The 15,134-nt window shown below is 37.7% G+C and overlaps 1 protein-coding gene across 1 annotated transcript in view; it reads left to right on the top strand.

Moving 5' to 3' along the window:
* Nucleotides 1–15,134, top strand: part of MCM10 (minichromosome maintenance 10 replication initiation factor) — a 56,971-nt gene that overhangs the window by 13,766 nt on the left and 28,071 nt on the right. Inside the window, exons 7-8 of the mRNA XM_044679059.1 lie at nt 3,506–3,671; nt 14,077–14,244. Of these exons, the coding sequence (XP_044534994.1) occupies nt 3,506–3,671; nt 14,077–14,244 (334 nt within the window). The remainder of the gene's footprint in view (nt 1–3,505; nt 3,672–14,076; nt 14,245–15,134) is intronic.

Below are 15,134 nucleotides of genomic sequence, written 5' to 3'. Positions count from 1 at the left end.
CTTCACAAATTGGTTTTTAATGTTGTGTTATGGACACCCTTTCAGAATAATGTTAATTTTTTGTTGTTGTTAATTCATAATAGAAGGAAATGCGAAATTCCAGCTAAAGATTATTGAAAATAAGGAAGTAAAGTTTTTCCCTATTCATTCTGAAATCTCTTCATGGACCCTAGGATATGAACTCCTGAAATTATGAGTTATTCCCTTTCTTGCATTCTCTAGTCTAGTCCAGCTGGCCTCTTGTTCCCACCCTTCACATATAACTTCCCTCTATGTGTCTTTTCACTTCCTTCTCCATGCCTAGGACATTCTTCCTAATTTCCTTTATATCCCTCTACTTTCTATATGCGTCCTTTCCTGATTGCTCCAGCTGTTAATGGCCTTCCTGCTTAAACTACTTTGTATTCTCTATAAATTTGCACACACATATGTTTTCTCCCAGGAGTGTGGAAGCTCCTTGAGAGCAGTGATTTCAGTGCATCATACTAGTAGGTGCTTGATAAATGCTTATCACTTAATTGATAGGTAGGTAAAATGGTAGTGATTAGAGCTGTATAAATAAAGTGGTGAGTAAGGTAATAGAAAATTTATAACACTGTTTTACTATAGTTTCTTTGGTTTTGTTTTTTAAAGCCCAACAGGTGTGTGTTTCACTTCACTGAGTGACCCAGCTGTCCTCCCACCAAATAATTCTTACTCTGAGATTAAAGTTTTCAATTTTTAGGACAATCTTGCCCCACCCCAAAGTTGCCCTTTCACCTCTCAATGTCAACCAGTCTGGAAATGTTAGCCAACATCTGGGTTTACTGAGTACAGCTGGGAAACATAGTTCCAGATATGGATCACTAGGGTAGACCTTGGGGTATAGATATTAAACTAACTGTAGCATCTAAATCATTGTTAATTTAGGAGACTGAAATTATTTAATTGTTCAATAATTTCTTTGGATTGTTCTCAGATAGACTCTATGAAAATGTTAAATCCTAAAATTTAGGAAAAGAAAGTAATCTGTCCACTGACAGATTTGTTTTGACTTTAACTCTCAAGACCATATTTTCCCCATAGTTTAAACTTGGCTTTGGGTGTACATTCAAAACATCTTCCTGGTTCTTATGCAGAAGGTTACCAGGGCTTAGAGGAATCTGAAGGAAATGGAGATGTTTGGACTGAAGAAAAAAAACTTAAGGAGACCATTATCTTTGAGTATTTGTCAGGCTGTTGTTACATTTCTTCTTCCTCCCCACTGAAGATCTTTGATTGGGCATTGTGGCTCTGAGGGCATCCTTTTTTGAGTGTGTGTTGGGAGTAAATGACATCAGTGATCATTCCCAGTTTATAGTGCTATGGGGAAAAATGTTGGATTTTTTTTCTTGTCCATATTCTGGTCATCACTCAATCAACAAGCCTAGTTAATGTTAAAAAAAGAGAATATGGGGAGAGACCCACAAATGTGGATAGTGTTAGATCCATTCAAGGATCCCCTAAATTCACAGCTTGGTATTCTAACCTCCTGTTAGTGAAAGTGAAACTGAATCACTTTCTCTTACTGAGCCAGTTGTGCAAACACCTTGGAGACAATTGTTATAAAAAACAGTATCTCTTTTATTTTAAGAGGGAATACAAACTGAGGATCAGAACAAAGAGTCTCTAATTTATCTAGCTAATTTCCCACAATCCTCTACATCCCTCACAAGAGGAAACCTTCTGGTCTTTCGGCTAACTTAGCTCCCTGTTTCTATCTACGTGTCCCCAAAACTGACTAAGCCAACTATCTATGACCCTCAGTAGTTGGTTTGATTTATTTTCCCTAAAAGCTGTCTCTAAAAATGAATGAACTTCAATGACTAAGTTCACCTCGGGGTCTGACCCCTGAGATAAAACTTCAAAGCTGATCTGACAGGATTTTTTTATAAAAGCCTTCAGAAAAGCACAGCAGGTAGGGTCAGATCCTTTTCTAGATCTTTCCCAGGTAAATAGGGGAGCTCCAAAGATAAATTAGGGGTAGACTCCTTCTCCGCAGTCCGGTGAGGTAGATGAGCTCAGATAAGCCCGCCTTTCCTCCACCATTCCTGGACGGGAAGCCCTTAACCTCCCACAGGAAGTCAAGTCACTCTAGCAGTTGTCACTTCCAAACTGTTCCTCCTCTGCCTTCTGCCTGCTAAAATCCTTTCCCTTAAGTTCCTAGTATGTGCCTTAAAGACAGCCTTCCACTTCTCTTAAATCTTATCCTATCTCTTTCCTTTTCCCATTACAATGTGAAGGCTCTGTGTTACACCCTTGGGATATAAAGAAAAAGAATGAAACAATCTTAACTCTAAAGGACATGGCAGCATGGCCAAAGATGGAATGGAAGCTATTTATTTTAAGACAATTTTCTGACTTAATTAAAGTGCAATTGTCAGTTCTCTTTTGAAGCCTATTTGGGGTCTTATTTTTATAATTTAGTAAAAAAAAATTTATGAAGTCTTATCAGGAAAAATTAGATTCGTGTTATTTACTCAATTTATTGAATTTAAATATAATACTGACAGATACTGATATCGAGCAGAAGGGGTTGTTTCAAACTAATAAGTGAATAGGCTTGTATATAATAAGATAATTAGCAGTTGTGTTTCTTTGCTTCCTACTTCATCCCCAATTCTATAGTGTCATTCACATAAAAGAATTTTATTTTTTTTTTGTTTTAATTGATACTGTTTTTCTATCACTTTTATCCAAATATTTCCCTTTTCCTTTTCCTTTCCCTCTTTGATGAACTGTCCCTTACAGCAAATAATCTTTCAGAGAGAGAATAATTCTTCAAAAACTAAACAACCAATCCAATAACCCAATTTTACAATATAACTCAACAGTTGCCATCTGGCTCCTCCTCACTAAACAATGAATCTTTTCCTCTAAGTATGAACAATATTCGTTTTTCCTCTTTTTAACAAGGTTCTTAACCTGGGGTCCATGAACATTTTTTCTTAATATTTTGATGATAATGTTCTATATAATTGATCTCTTTTGTAATCCCATGTGTTTTATACATTTAAAAACATTGTTCCCAGATTACCAAGGGGGTTCATGACCCCCCCAAAAAAGTTAAGAGCTCCTTCCCCAAAGTATATGCCTCAAGGATGTGTGATTTCACCTGTCTGAATACTACTTTTCTGACAACAGGTCCAACCCCCGATTGCTTTAGTGGATGGGCTTTAGGAGTTGCTGTGCTTAGAAAAAAAGCTTTTCTTGGAGGTCCACCTACTGCTTAGCTTTTCAGAAATCTGATAGACCAAACCTTTGATAACACCACTCATTGTCTGACTTGTTTTTGAAGCTTTTCCAACTTGGATGGACCTGCCCAAGCTTGCTTTTCAGGCATAACTTTAGGAACCCCAGGCCACTTCTAGATCAACCTTTAAGGGATATTTATTTTCACAAAAGACCATTTGGGATAATGCCATGTATTTGGTTTGTACTTAGTAAGGGCCAAATGAAAAGACTGTTTGCTATAATTTGCACACAGGCGACCCCGAGTGTCCTCTACAGAAATGGACAGGAAAATGGCTGGCCGGAAACTCATCAGACTGTCTCAGCTCAAGAGCAAGTTGGCAAGTGAGAAACTGGAAGAAATAGATTGGGTAACTTTCGGGGTCATAATGAAGAAAGTCACGCCTCAGAGTTCAAACAATGTAAGTTGTTTTCTTTTAGTTTGTTAGTCCCCTCGCCGGGAACTGATGCTGAGCTAACAGCCCAGCGGAGATTCCCATATCTCATTTCGAAATAAGTGTGAGTAAATCTTGCTCAGTGTCACATACTGAGGCTGTGTCTGTCAACAAGTATAGGAACAGATGCCTACAGGTCAGACCTATAGGATTTTGTTATAACTAATAAGCATTTACTTCCCTTGGATCAGTTCAAATAATATTTTTATAGCACTTAGCATAGTAGCTGGCACATGGTAGGAACTTAATAAGTGTTACTTCTTTCTGTTATTTATGTTGTCATAGATGTAGAGCAAAGAAGAACTGTGAAAACCACCTAGTTTGTGTGTTTGTTTTTTTAACCCTTACCTTCCCTCTTAGAATCAATACTGTATAAAATGTTCTAAGGCAGAAGAGTGGTAAGGGTAGGCAATGGAGTTTAAGTGACTTGCCCAGAGTCACCCAGCTAGGAAGCGTCTGAGGCCAGATTTGAACCCAGGACTTCCAGTTTCTAGGCCTGGCTCTCTATCCACTGAGCTACCAAACCCATCTAGGTCATTTTACAATGAGAAAACTGAGGTTCAGACAAGATAAAACAGCCTAGAGTCAGGTCGTCCTGACTCATTTACTTTCTCTTGGTATTTTATTCCTCACTCAGTTCCTTCTTAACTGGTGGATAGGAAAAAGCCAGATATGGAGGTGCCATTTGCAACAATTACAACACCATCAGGTTGAATTATAGGTCTTTAATAGCTTTGGAAAAGAGAAATCTATTTTAAGAACTAATAAAAGATTATTCTACCTTAAAATTATTTTGCTACTTAAGAAAAATATATTGTACTCAAGAAGATATCATGGACTTTATCAATCTAAATTGATGGTAGAGAAAGCATTGACCTCAGCAGTGGAGACTTGGATTCTGGTCCCAGCTTTAGTGCTAGACTGTGTGGCCATGAGCAAAAATCTTGTGTCTCTTTGGACTGTTCTTGCCCTCCTTGGCTACAAAAGGGGAGAGTACAACCAACCGATCTCTTAGGTCCCTTATAGTTCTAATATTCTGTACTTTTAATATTTGTTCTTTTCATCAACTGATTTTATTCATTTTGTTTCTATGTAATATTTAATCTTGTGGAAGCTATATGATTCTATATGAAAGCATTGGTTTTTAAGGCAATAGACTGCTGAGATCTGCCCTAGTCTCAAATCTTTTGGCTCTATACTTTAATGTTTCTAACTGTAAAATCACACTTTTAACCGGGTCCTAAGGACAATGGAAATAAATGTGAAATATGCTATAGACTCTTTTAAGGCAATTGTAGAAATTCAAGGAATAATAAGCAGCAGCATTGTCGGGGCCACAGTTCATTGTGATGAGGTCCCTACTACTGAGTTTATTTTGGGCTTGTAGCCAATCAACAAATGGTCATATTCTAAGAATAGTCTGGTTTTACAATTCAGGCTCTGAGAAAAAATGGCCCTGGAAGTACTTTAGGGGCAAAGTAAATACTTCGTATGATCTTTAAAACATTTTAAATTATGACTCTTCAGATACTTAACAAATGCTTTGAAATTTTATAGCTAAACTCAGCCAGTTTTCATTGAATTGCTTTCCAAACCCAGGGGAATAGTACTTTTATATTTTGATAGTGTAGTAATGAAATATTCATTCCTTTAATGGATATCATTAATCTATGATAAATATATTTATTGTATAACCCAATCTAATAACTTTTTTCTATTTTTGAGGTAGATTAATAAGATGATTCTGCTTTTCATTTTAGTAATGCTTATGTCTTACTAGAAAGACATACTAATTTAATAATGAAACTAGAAGCCTGGAATTAGAAACCCGGAGTTCTTTGCCACTGTCTTGTTCTTTGTTATTAATCAAACTATTTTACCACCCTACATTGTTTTCTACACTTTTTAAATGGGGAGAGTAATATTAAACTCATGGGCAATAAATTCTAGTCAAAATATTGACAGTGCATTCTGGATATGATAACATTTATTTCCTGATTTTGAAAACTCCAATTGACAGGTGAGTGACAGGGAACAAAGTAGAAATAGAAAGCATTCACCATTCACATCCTAAAAAAATCCCAAAATGAAAATTCCCAAGAACATTATAGCTAAATTCCAGTGCTAAAAATACTACAAGCAACCAGAAAGAATTCAAGTATTGAAAAGCCATATCATAGGACCACACACAATTTATCAATCACTACTCTAAAGGAGCAATAAGCTTAGAATATAATAGTCCAATTCTGGTCTTTAGAGACTGGTTTTCCTTTTCAATTTGGTCTATCCTGTTTTTCATGGTTTCCTGCTGTTTAATTTGGGTCTCCAATTTGCTTATCATTTCATTTGATTTTTTGGACATCTTTCTCCAGTTGAGAAAATAGTCTTATAGTGTTATGTAGATAATGTAAAGGTTTATGACTTGAGAATTAAAGAACAGATGAAAGTAGAAAAACATTGTACTAAACCAAATCCTGGAAGGAAATCCAAGAAAAAGTCATAGTGTCTCATTTTTCCAGAATAGGGAAACAAAATGAGAGGTGTTTAGATTCTGGAGTTGGGATCTGACCAGAAGTGGCTACACAAAGCATGCCCCAGAATGGGCTACTCATTGAGAGAGAAAGAGATTCCAGACCTATACTGGGGTATTCTCAAACCCATTCCAGGGCAATGTGATGGAGAGGGGTGCCAACCAGTAGCTTTATTACCCATGGCCTTGTTCTAGGTCACAAATCCAGGATGGACTGAGAAGGGGTAAAGAGAAGTCACAGTCCTAGGAAAAAAAACTCTACCAAAAAAAGAGGAAGTTCATATGGCTATGATCCAAAGAGCAGAGCAGGATCTCTATTCCAGCCTCTAGGCAGCATGCAAGGAAATAGCCCCAGGCAGAAATCTAGCAGAGTTTTGCCACAGCCTATAACAAGGATGGAATCTAGCAGCATTCTACTCTCATTTATACCCAAACACTGGTGAACTTGAAGAACTGTGGTGGGGAAGAGGACAGGGTCAGCATCATGATCAGACTTCATTCTGGTCTAGACCACTTTGGAAGCACTGAAAGTTTACAGGTCCCTAGTTTGAGCTGTCGCTGAGGCCTTGAAAGAACAGAATACTTCATACTTCCTTTCAGAGAAGTGTGCATGAATCCCACCCTAACATTTAGTCTGAAATCAAGAAGTAGGCTAGAGGAATGAGCAAACAAGAAAAGAATCTCACCCTACAAAAGCTATTAAGGTGACAGGAATGCTTGAGATAAAATGCAGAAGACAATGATTCCAAAACACATAAGCAAAGCTTCCAAACAAAACACAGCTTGGATACAAACTCAACTAGAAGACCCGGAAGAGAAAAAGAGTTAAAAATTGGTTTTTATCAATAAAATGAGAGCATTTAAGGAAAAATTTAGAGAAGACACAAGAACTATGGAAGAAAGAATTGAAGAGAATCTACTGCTTGGGTGGCATAAAAGAGACAAAGCCTTGAAAATTAGAATTAGGGTGGACCAGAGAGAAGTCAAGAAGACAGCAAGAAACATTAAATCAAAGTCAAATAGTTGGAGGCATGGAGGGGGAGAAAATAGAAAGCATTATATAGTTAAAACAACTGACCTACAAAAAAGATTGAAGAAAAAAATTTAAGAATCATTGGACTACCTGAACACTGTGACTAAAAAAAGAACATAAGCAGCATATTTCAAGAAATCTTAGAAAACTGTCCAGATATCTTAGACCCAGGGAACAAAGTAGAAATAGAAAGAATTCACCATTCACATCCTAAAAGAATCCCAAAATGAAAATTCCCAAGAACATTATAGCTAGAATTAATTAAGGTTAAGATGGCAGCAGAGTAAAAAGCAGCTGCTTAACCTCTCCTAACCAAAACATATAGGACTCCTCAAGGGGACATAAAAACAAATCCAGATGAACGAAGGGACCCCACAACAGTGCGCAGCATTGAAGGTACATGGGATCGGGGCATTTCCATGCTATAAGGAGGTGAAACAGCTCTCACTAAAACGCAAGCTGAGCAACCCCCCCACCTTCCCCCCCCCACCTATAGGGCCAAAGCCAGCACACAAGAATTAGAGCAAGTTTGGGGTACCCATTAAGTCCTTGGTAGCTACCTGGGGTCACTAGGTTCTGTTCCTGAGAGAAGCAAGACTTAAGACCCCAAGAGGCTAATTAGAATTAGGGTGGACCAGAGAGAAGTCAAGAAGACAGCAAGAAACATTAAATCAAAGTCAAATAGTTGGAGGCATGGAGGGGGAGAAAATAGAAAGCATTATATAGTAAAAACAACTGACCTACAAAAAAGAATGAAGAAAAAAATATAAGAATCATTGGACTACCTGAACACTGTGACTAAAAAAAGAACGTAAGCAGCATATTTCAAGAAATCTTAGAAATGCGGATTTTGAACACAGACCCTGAGCACAGGCTCAGTCACAGCTGCAGAATCAGATTCTGAGCGCAGGCACGGACCATGGGTGGGGACCCAGTGCAGAGGGGTGCACGACTGGGGAAGCAGCACCCTGAGACTGTTAAAGGAGCTTCGGGCAGAGGAACAAGCAAGGGGACCACCAGGAGGTTTGACCCTGAGAACAACTAGACCTGAGACCTCAGGAGCCTAAAGAGAGCAGACAGACCCTGGGCATGAGGATAAAGCTGAGAGGGCACGTGGCTCACAATGGCAAGCCAGAGACAAGAAGCCCAGAAGAGAAAGATCAAGAAGAAATCTTTAACACTTGACAACTTTTACACAGAAAAAATCCAGACAACAGAGCAAACAGCAGAGAACAAACAAGTAATCATATCCAAACCTTCTCCAAAAAATGAAAACTGGTCACAAGCTATTGAAGAGTTCAAATCTGAGATTACGAGAAAGGTGGTAGAGAACTGGCAAGAAAATAACAGTTTAAAAGGCAGAATTTCACAATTAGAAAGTGAGGCTCAGAAATCAAATGAATTGATAAGCAAATTGAAGACCAGAAATGACCAGCTGGAAGCCTTGAAGAATCAAACAGACCAGATTTAAAAGGAAAATCAAAAGATTATCGCTGAAAACCAGTCTCTAAAGGCTAGAATTGGGCAATTAGAAAAAGATGCCCCCAAATCAAAAGAATTGATAAGCAAATAGGAGGAAAAAAATAAAACAGCTGGAAAACAGAATGGACCAAATCGAAAAGGAAAATCAAAAGATTATAGCAGAAAACCAGTATCTAAAGGCAAGAACTGGGCAAGTAGAAGCCAATGATCTCTCAAGACAACAAGAACAAATAAAGCAAAGTCAAAAGACTGATAAAATAGAAGGAAACATGAAATATCTCACTGAGAAATTGACAGATCAAGAAAACAGGTCTAGAAGAGATAATTTGAGAATCATTGGTCTTCCTGAAAAAGCAGAAATTAATAGAAATTTGGACTCCATACTAAAGGAAATTATTCAGCAAAATTGCCCTGAAGTTCTACAAGAGGGCAATATGATAGGATCCATAGATCGCCCTCTACACTAAACCCTGAAAAGACAACCCCCAGGAATATAATAGCCAAATTCAAGAGCTTCCAAGTAAAAGAAAAAATTTTACAAGAAGCCAGAAAGAGACAATTCAGATATCAAGGAGCACCAATCAGGATCACACAGGATCTGGCAGCCTCCACACTAAAAGACCGCAAGGCTTGGAATATGATATTCAGAAAGGCAAGAGAACTGGGTCTACAACCAAGGATCACCTACCCATCAAAACTGACTATATACTTCCAGGGGAAAGTATGGGCATTCAACAAGATAGAAGGTTTCCAAGTATTTGCACAGAAAAGACCAGGACTAAATGGAAAGTTCGATATCCAACCACAAAAACCAAGAGAAAGATGAAAAAGTAAATAAGAAACAGGGGAAAGAAAGAAAACTCTTATTTTTAAATTTGCCTCTTTAAAGGCTTCAATAAGATCTAATTGTATTCCTATATGGAGAAATTGTGTAATTCTATGTAGTGAACTCTATTCACCATTATAGTATCCACTATTATAGTAATTAGAAGAATTATTCACAGGGAGAGGTTGGAGTACTAAATGGTCTAAGATGATAAGGGGGTGGGTGGGAAAAGGGGAGGGGGTGAATAGTAGAGAACACCAAGAGAAACTTGAATGAATAAGAAAAATAGGATATTCTCTTACACACAAAGATGGCATGGGAAGGGGAGAGGATGAATAATATTATAAGAAGGAGAGGAAGAGAGCATTAAGAGGTAATATTTAAACCTTGCCCTCAGTGGAATTAATCCTGAGAGGGAAGAGTAGCTGTATCCATTGAGTTATAGAACTCTATCTAACCCTACTGAGGAAGTCAGAAGGGATAAAGCAAGGGGAGCAGAGGGGTGGGGAGGTCAAAAAAAGGGAGGAGGAGGAGAAGGGAGAGGGAATTCATTAGGCCTTAAAAATAAAAATAGGGAAATAACCAGGGAGGGGGTAGAAAGGATAGTAAAGCAAGGGAGGGGATAAGGGTTACTGGTTTAAAACAAATGACTGGTTTAAAAGGAAATAGCCTAAGAAAGGGTAGAACTAAGAGAGGATACCAAAATGTTGGAGAATACACAATTGATAATTATAACTCTGAATGTGAATGGGATGATTGATTATACTAAATTAAAAAGATTTTGTACAAACAAAAACAATGCAACCAAAATCAGAAGGGAAACAACAAATTGGGGAAAAAAATCTTTATAACAAAAAACTGTGACAGGTGTCTAATTACTCAAATCTACAAGGAGTTAAATCAATTGTATAAAAAATCAAGCCATTCCCCAATTGATAAATGGGCAAGGGACATGAATAGGCAATTTTCAGGTAAAGAAATCAAAACTATCAATAAGCACATGAGAAAGTGCTCTAAATCTCTAATAATTAGAGAAATGCAAATCAAAACAATGCTGAGGTATCATCTCATACCTAGCAGATTGGCTAAATGATAGTAGGGGAGAGTAATGAATGTTGATGGGGATGTGGCAAAATTGGGACATTAATGCACTGCTGGTGGAGTTGTGAACTGATCCAACCATTCTGGATGGCAATTTGGAATTATGCCCAAAGAGTGCTAAAAGACTGCCTGCCCTTTGATCCAGCCATATCATTGTTGCGACTATACCCCAAAGAGATCATAGATAAACAGACTGGGATGAAAATATTTATAGCTGCGATTTTTGTGTTGGCAAAAAACTGGAAAACTGGGAATGGCTGAACAAACTGTGGTATATGCTGGTGATGGAATATTATTGCGCTCAAAGGAATAATAAACTGGAGGAATTCCATGTGAACTGGGAAGACCTCCAGGAATTGATGCAGAGTGAAAGGAGCTGAGGCAAAAGAACATTGTACACTGAGACCAATACACTGTGGTAAAGTAGAATGTAATGGACTTCTGTACTGGCAGCAATGCAGTGACCCAGGACAATTCTGTGGGATTTATGGAAAAGAACCCTACCCACATTCAGAGGAAGAACTACAGGAGAGGAAACACAGAAGAAACGCAACTGCTTGAACACATGGGTTGAGGCAGACATGATTGGGGATATAGACCAAAAACTACCACACCAATGCAACTATCAACAATTTGGAAATAGGTCTTGATTGATGACACATGTTAAAACCAGGGGAAATGTGCATTGGCTATGGGGGTGGTGGTGGTGAAGGGAAAAGTAAGAATTATGTAACCATAATAACTTTTCTAAAAAATAAAAATTATTAAAAAAAAAAAGAACGTTATAGCTAAATTCCAGTGCTTCCTGGTTAAAAAAAAATATTACAAGCAACCAGAAAGAATTCAAGTATTGAAAAGCCATATATAGGACCACACACAATTTAACAGTCCCTATTCTAAAGGAGCAATGAGCTTAGAATATAATAGTCCATTTCTGGTCTTTAGAGACTGGTTTTCCTTTTCGATTTGGTCTATCCTGTTTTTCATGGTTTACTGCTGTTTAATTTGGGCCTCCAATTTGCTTATCATTTCATTTGATTTTTGGACATCTTTCTCCAATTGAAAGTTTGTCTTTTAACCTGTTAATTTCCTTTTGAGCTAATTCCCACTTTTCTTGCCAGATCTTTTCCATCTTTTTCATCATCTCAGATTTGAACTCTTCAGGAGCTTGTGACCAATTTTCATTTTGCGGGGGAAGGTTTGGATGTGTTTCCTTGTTTGTCCTCTTCTGCTGTCTGCTCTGTGGTCTGGATTTTTTCTGTGTAAAAGTTATTGAGTATTAATGCTTTCCTCTTGTTTTTTCTCTTGGTTAGATCTTGGGCATTGCTTGCCATTATTATGTTGGTTTTTCCTTCTCAGTCAGAAGTCTGGGTTAGGCAGGCAGGCTCTCTATGTATAGAGCTGTGTAGCAGGTTTTGCCTGAGTCACAACTCAGTACTGCCCCTCTCAGCTTTATCCTCTTGCCTAAGGTCTGCGCTCTTTAGGCTCCTGGCGTCTCAAGTCTAGTTGTTCTCAGGGTCAAGCCTCCTGGTGGTCCCCTTGCTTGTTCCTCTGCCCAAGGCTTTTTACGAGTATAAGCACACTGCTTCCCCAGTCTGTCACCCCTCTGCTCTCGGTCCACACCCAAGGTCTGCGCTCAACGTCCGCATTCTTTAGCCTCTTAGGGTCTTAAGTCTTGCTGCTCCCAGGAGCCAGCCCATGGTGATCCCAGGTACCTGCCAAGAATTTAGTGACTTAGCAAATGCCCCACACTTGCTCTAACTCTTGTGTGCTGGCTCTGGGACTGTAGGTGGGGTGAGGGGGGTTGGATTGCTCAGCTCACTTTTTAGTAGAGCTATTTCACCCCCTTATAGCATGGAAATGCCCAAATCCCACGTACCTTCAATGCTGCGCCCTATTGTGGGGTCCCTTCGTTCATCTGGATTTGGTTTTTGTGTTCTTTTGAGGTGTCATGTATTGCTCAATTAGGAGAGTTAAGAGCCTTGCTTCTACTCTGCAGCCATCTTAACCCAGAAGTCTCCTCTAATTTCTTAGAATATAATATTCCAGATGGCAAAAGATAAAGGTTTACAGCCAAGTATAACTTTCCTAGCAAAACTGAAAATAATGCTACAGGAAGAGAAATGGATCTTTAATAAAAGAGAGGATTTCCAAACATTCCTGGTGTGGAAAAGACCATAGTTCTGTACAAACTTTAAAGTTCACACACAACTACTAACAGAAATATAAAAAGGCAACTATAAAGGACTAAAGATAAACTGCTTACGTTTTTTTTTTTTAAACCCTTGTACTTCGGTGTATTGTCTCATAGGTGGAAGAGTGGTAAGGGTGGGCAATGGGGGTCAAGTGACTTGCCCAGGGTCACACAGCTGGGAAGTGGCTGAGGCCGGGTTTGCTTACATTTTAATATGGAGAAATGCTACACTTCTCCAGTCTGAAACTTAATCATCATCAAAAGTCATAGAGGGAGTCTTAATTAGACAAGACCTGGGAGCTCTTTGTCTTGATGATCTTAAAAGAAGAAAGGAAAAGAGGGGAAGAAGAATACTCAGGGACATGAGAGCCAGCAAGAAAAAGGAAAGTTAAGAAAATTTTTCTTGTATAACTAGAATGTACAAGGAGACATCTTTACAAATGAGTAGGAACAGGATCGAAGTGTTGACTCTACAACCTTGCACTCATCTAAATTGGTTAATAGAGGGAAGAATACACAGAAACACACTCAAACACAAAGGTTGGGTACAAAAATACATCTCACTCAATGAAATAAGAGGGACAGTACATTAAGGGAATCATTAGTCAAGCAAAACAAACTAAGCATGTACAAAAATAAAGCTCTTTTTGAGGAAACAAAAAAAGAATGACAAAGTACTCATAAATTGGGGAATGGCTGGACAAGTTGTATATTCTCGTGATGAAATACTCTTCAGTTGTAAAAAATGATGACAGGGATATCTTCAGAAAAAAACTAGTGAGATTGCATGAACTGTTATAGAGTAAAGTGACCAGAAGCAAGAGAACAATTTGTACAATGTCAAAAACAAGCTAAAAACAAACAACTTTGAAAGAATTAGGAACTCTGATAAGCATAATGATCAACCACAATTCCAGAGGACTAATAATGAAATTTGCTACCCATCCCTGATAAGAGAGGTAAAAGGTTCAGTGCAGAACAAGACATTTGATTGATATTTTTTTTTTGAGATGAGCATGGAAATTTGCTTGGCTTTATATACAGCAAATTTGTAACATGTATGGTAACAAATTTGTGGTTTTGGGTTCTTTTTTTTTTCTCAATGTGTATGGTAATGGTAAAGAAGGCTGGTTTTTGCTAGATAGAAAAAATTAAATATAATTTTCTAGAATAAGAATTAAATATCAAAAATTAATTTTTTTCTAGGGAAAAACCTTTAGCATCTGGAAACTGAATGATCTGCGTGACCTAAACCAAAATGTCTCATTGTTCTTGTTTGGAGAAGTCCACAAAGAACACTGGAAGACTGAGCAAGGCACTGTCATAGGACTGCTTAATGCCAACCCCATGAAGCCAAAGGAAGGTTCAGATGAAGTAAGAAGGATTTCTATGATTTCTTTGTCTAAAGATTATATTCATTAGCCAAATTTTGTCAATAGCATTTGTTTTAGATCAACATTAAATAGTATAACAACTTCTTTATTTAGCTCTTCATATCGGCCCAAGAAGTCATTGAATGTATTCAATGACCTAGTATTCCTTTTGTTTATACTTAATGATCCTTTAACAATCCTTTAACCATATGGCGGCATTTGATTTTGTAAATCCTTAATGTTATATAGATATTGAAGGAGCATTTAAAAAGCCCAAGGTTACCTTTAGATGTTTCTATGTTTTTTTCAAAGCACTGAACTAATAAAAAACTGTTACGTCCACCCTCTGTGTGGACTGTATGCAATTTTCAGCATTCTAAACAATTCCTGACAATTCGTTTTCTTGATTAAAGCTCAATTATAGAGTGCATAGTTCATTGGAGAATTCTGGCAATATAAAAAACCTTTGATTTGATTCTCACATATGTGGAAAGCTGTGAACATTTTAACTCTGGGATTTCATGGGGCAGAAGTACCACAAATGTTGAGAAGTCACTAAAATTATCTACCTTTCTTTATAAAATATTGGAATTAATGTTAAGCACCCTTTAGAAGAGAGGAGAATAGAACTTCCAAATCAAATAGAGGGAAGCCTCCTCTCTCTCACACACACGCACGCACTCACTCCATTTAGTATTAGTAGTTAATTTAAGTTATAAAATGGAAATTTCACATCTCAAAATTCTCTAGTGTTTTAACAGAAAATATGGCTTATGAAGCAAATTTTGTTCCTGGGAAAAGCTATGAGGTTTGGGGACCTAATCCTATAAACCCAAGGTTAAGGGACAATAGTATTGCAATAAATCTGCAATAATGAGATACTGGGGCACA

Source organism: Gracilinanus agilis, chromosome 5, assembly GCF_016433145.1.
Source record: "Gracilinanus agilis isolate LMUSP501 chromosome 5, AgileGrace, whole genome shotgun sequence".
In the NCBI taxonomy this organism is placed as follows: Eukaryota; Metazoa; Chordata; class Mammalia; order Didelphimorphia; family Didelphidae; genus Gracilinanus; species Gracilinanus agilis.
The sequence above is the reverse complement of the archived record's forward strand: the minus strand, read 5'-3'. Positions and strand labels throughout refer to the sequence as shown.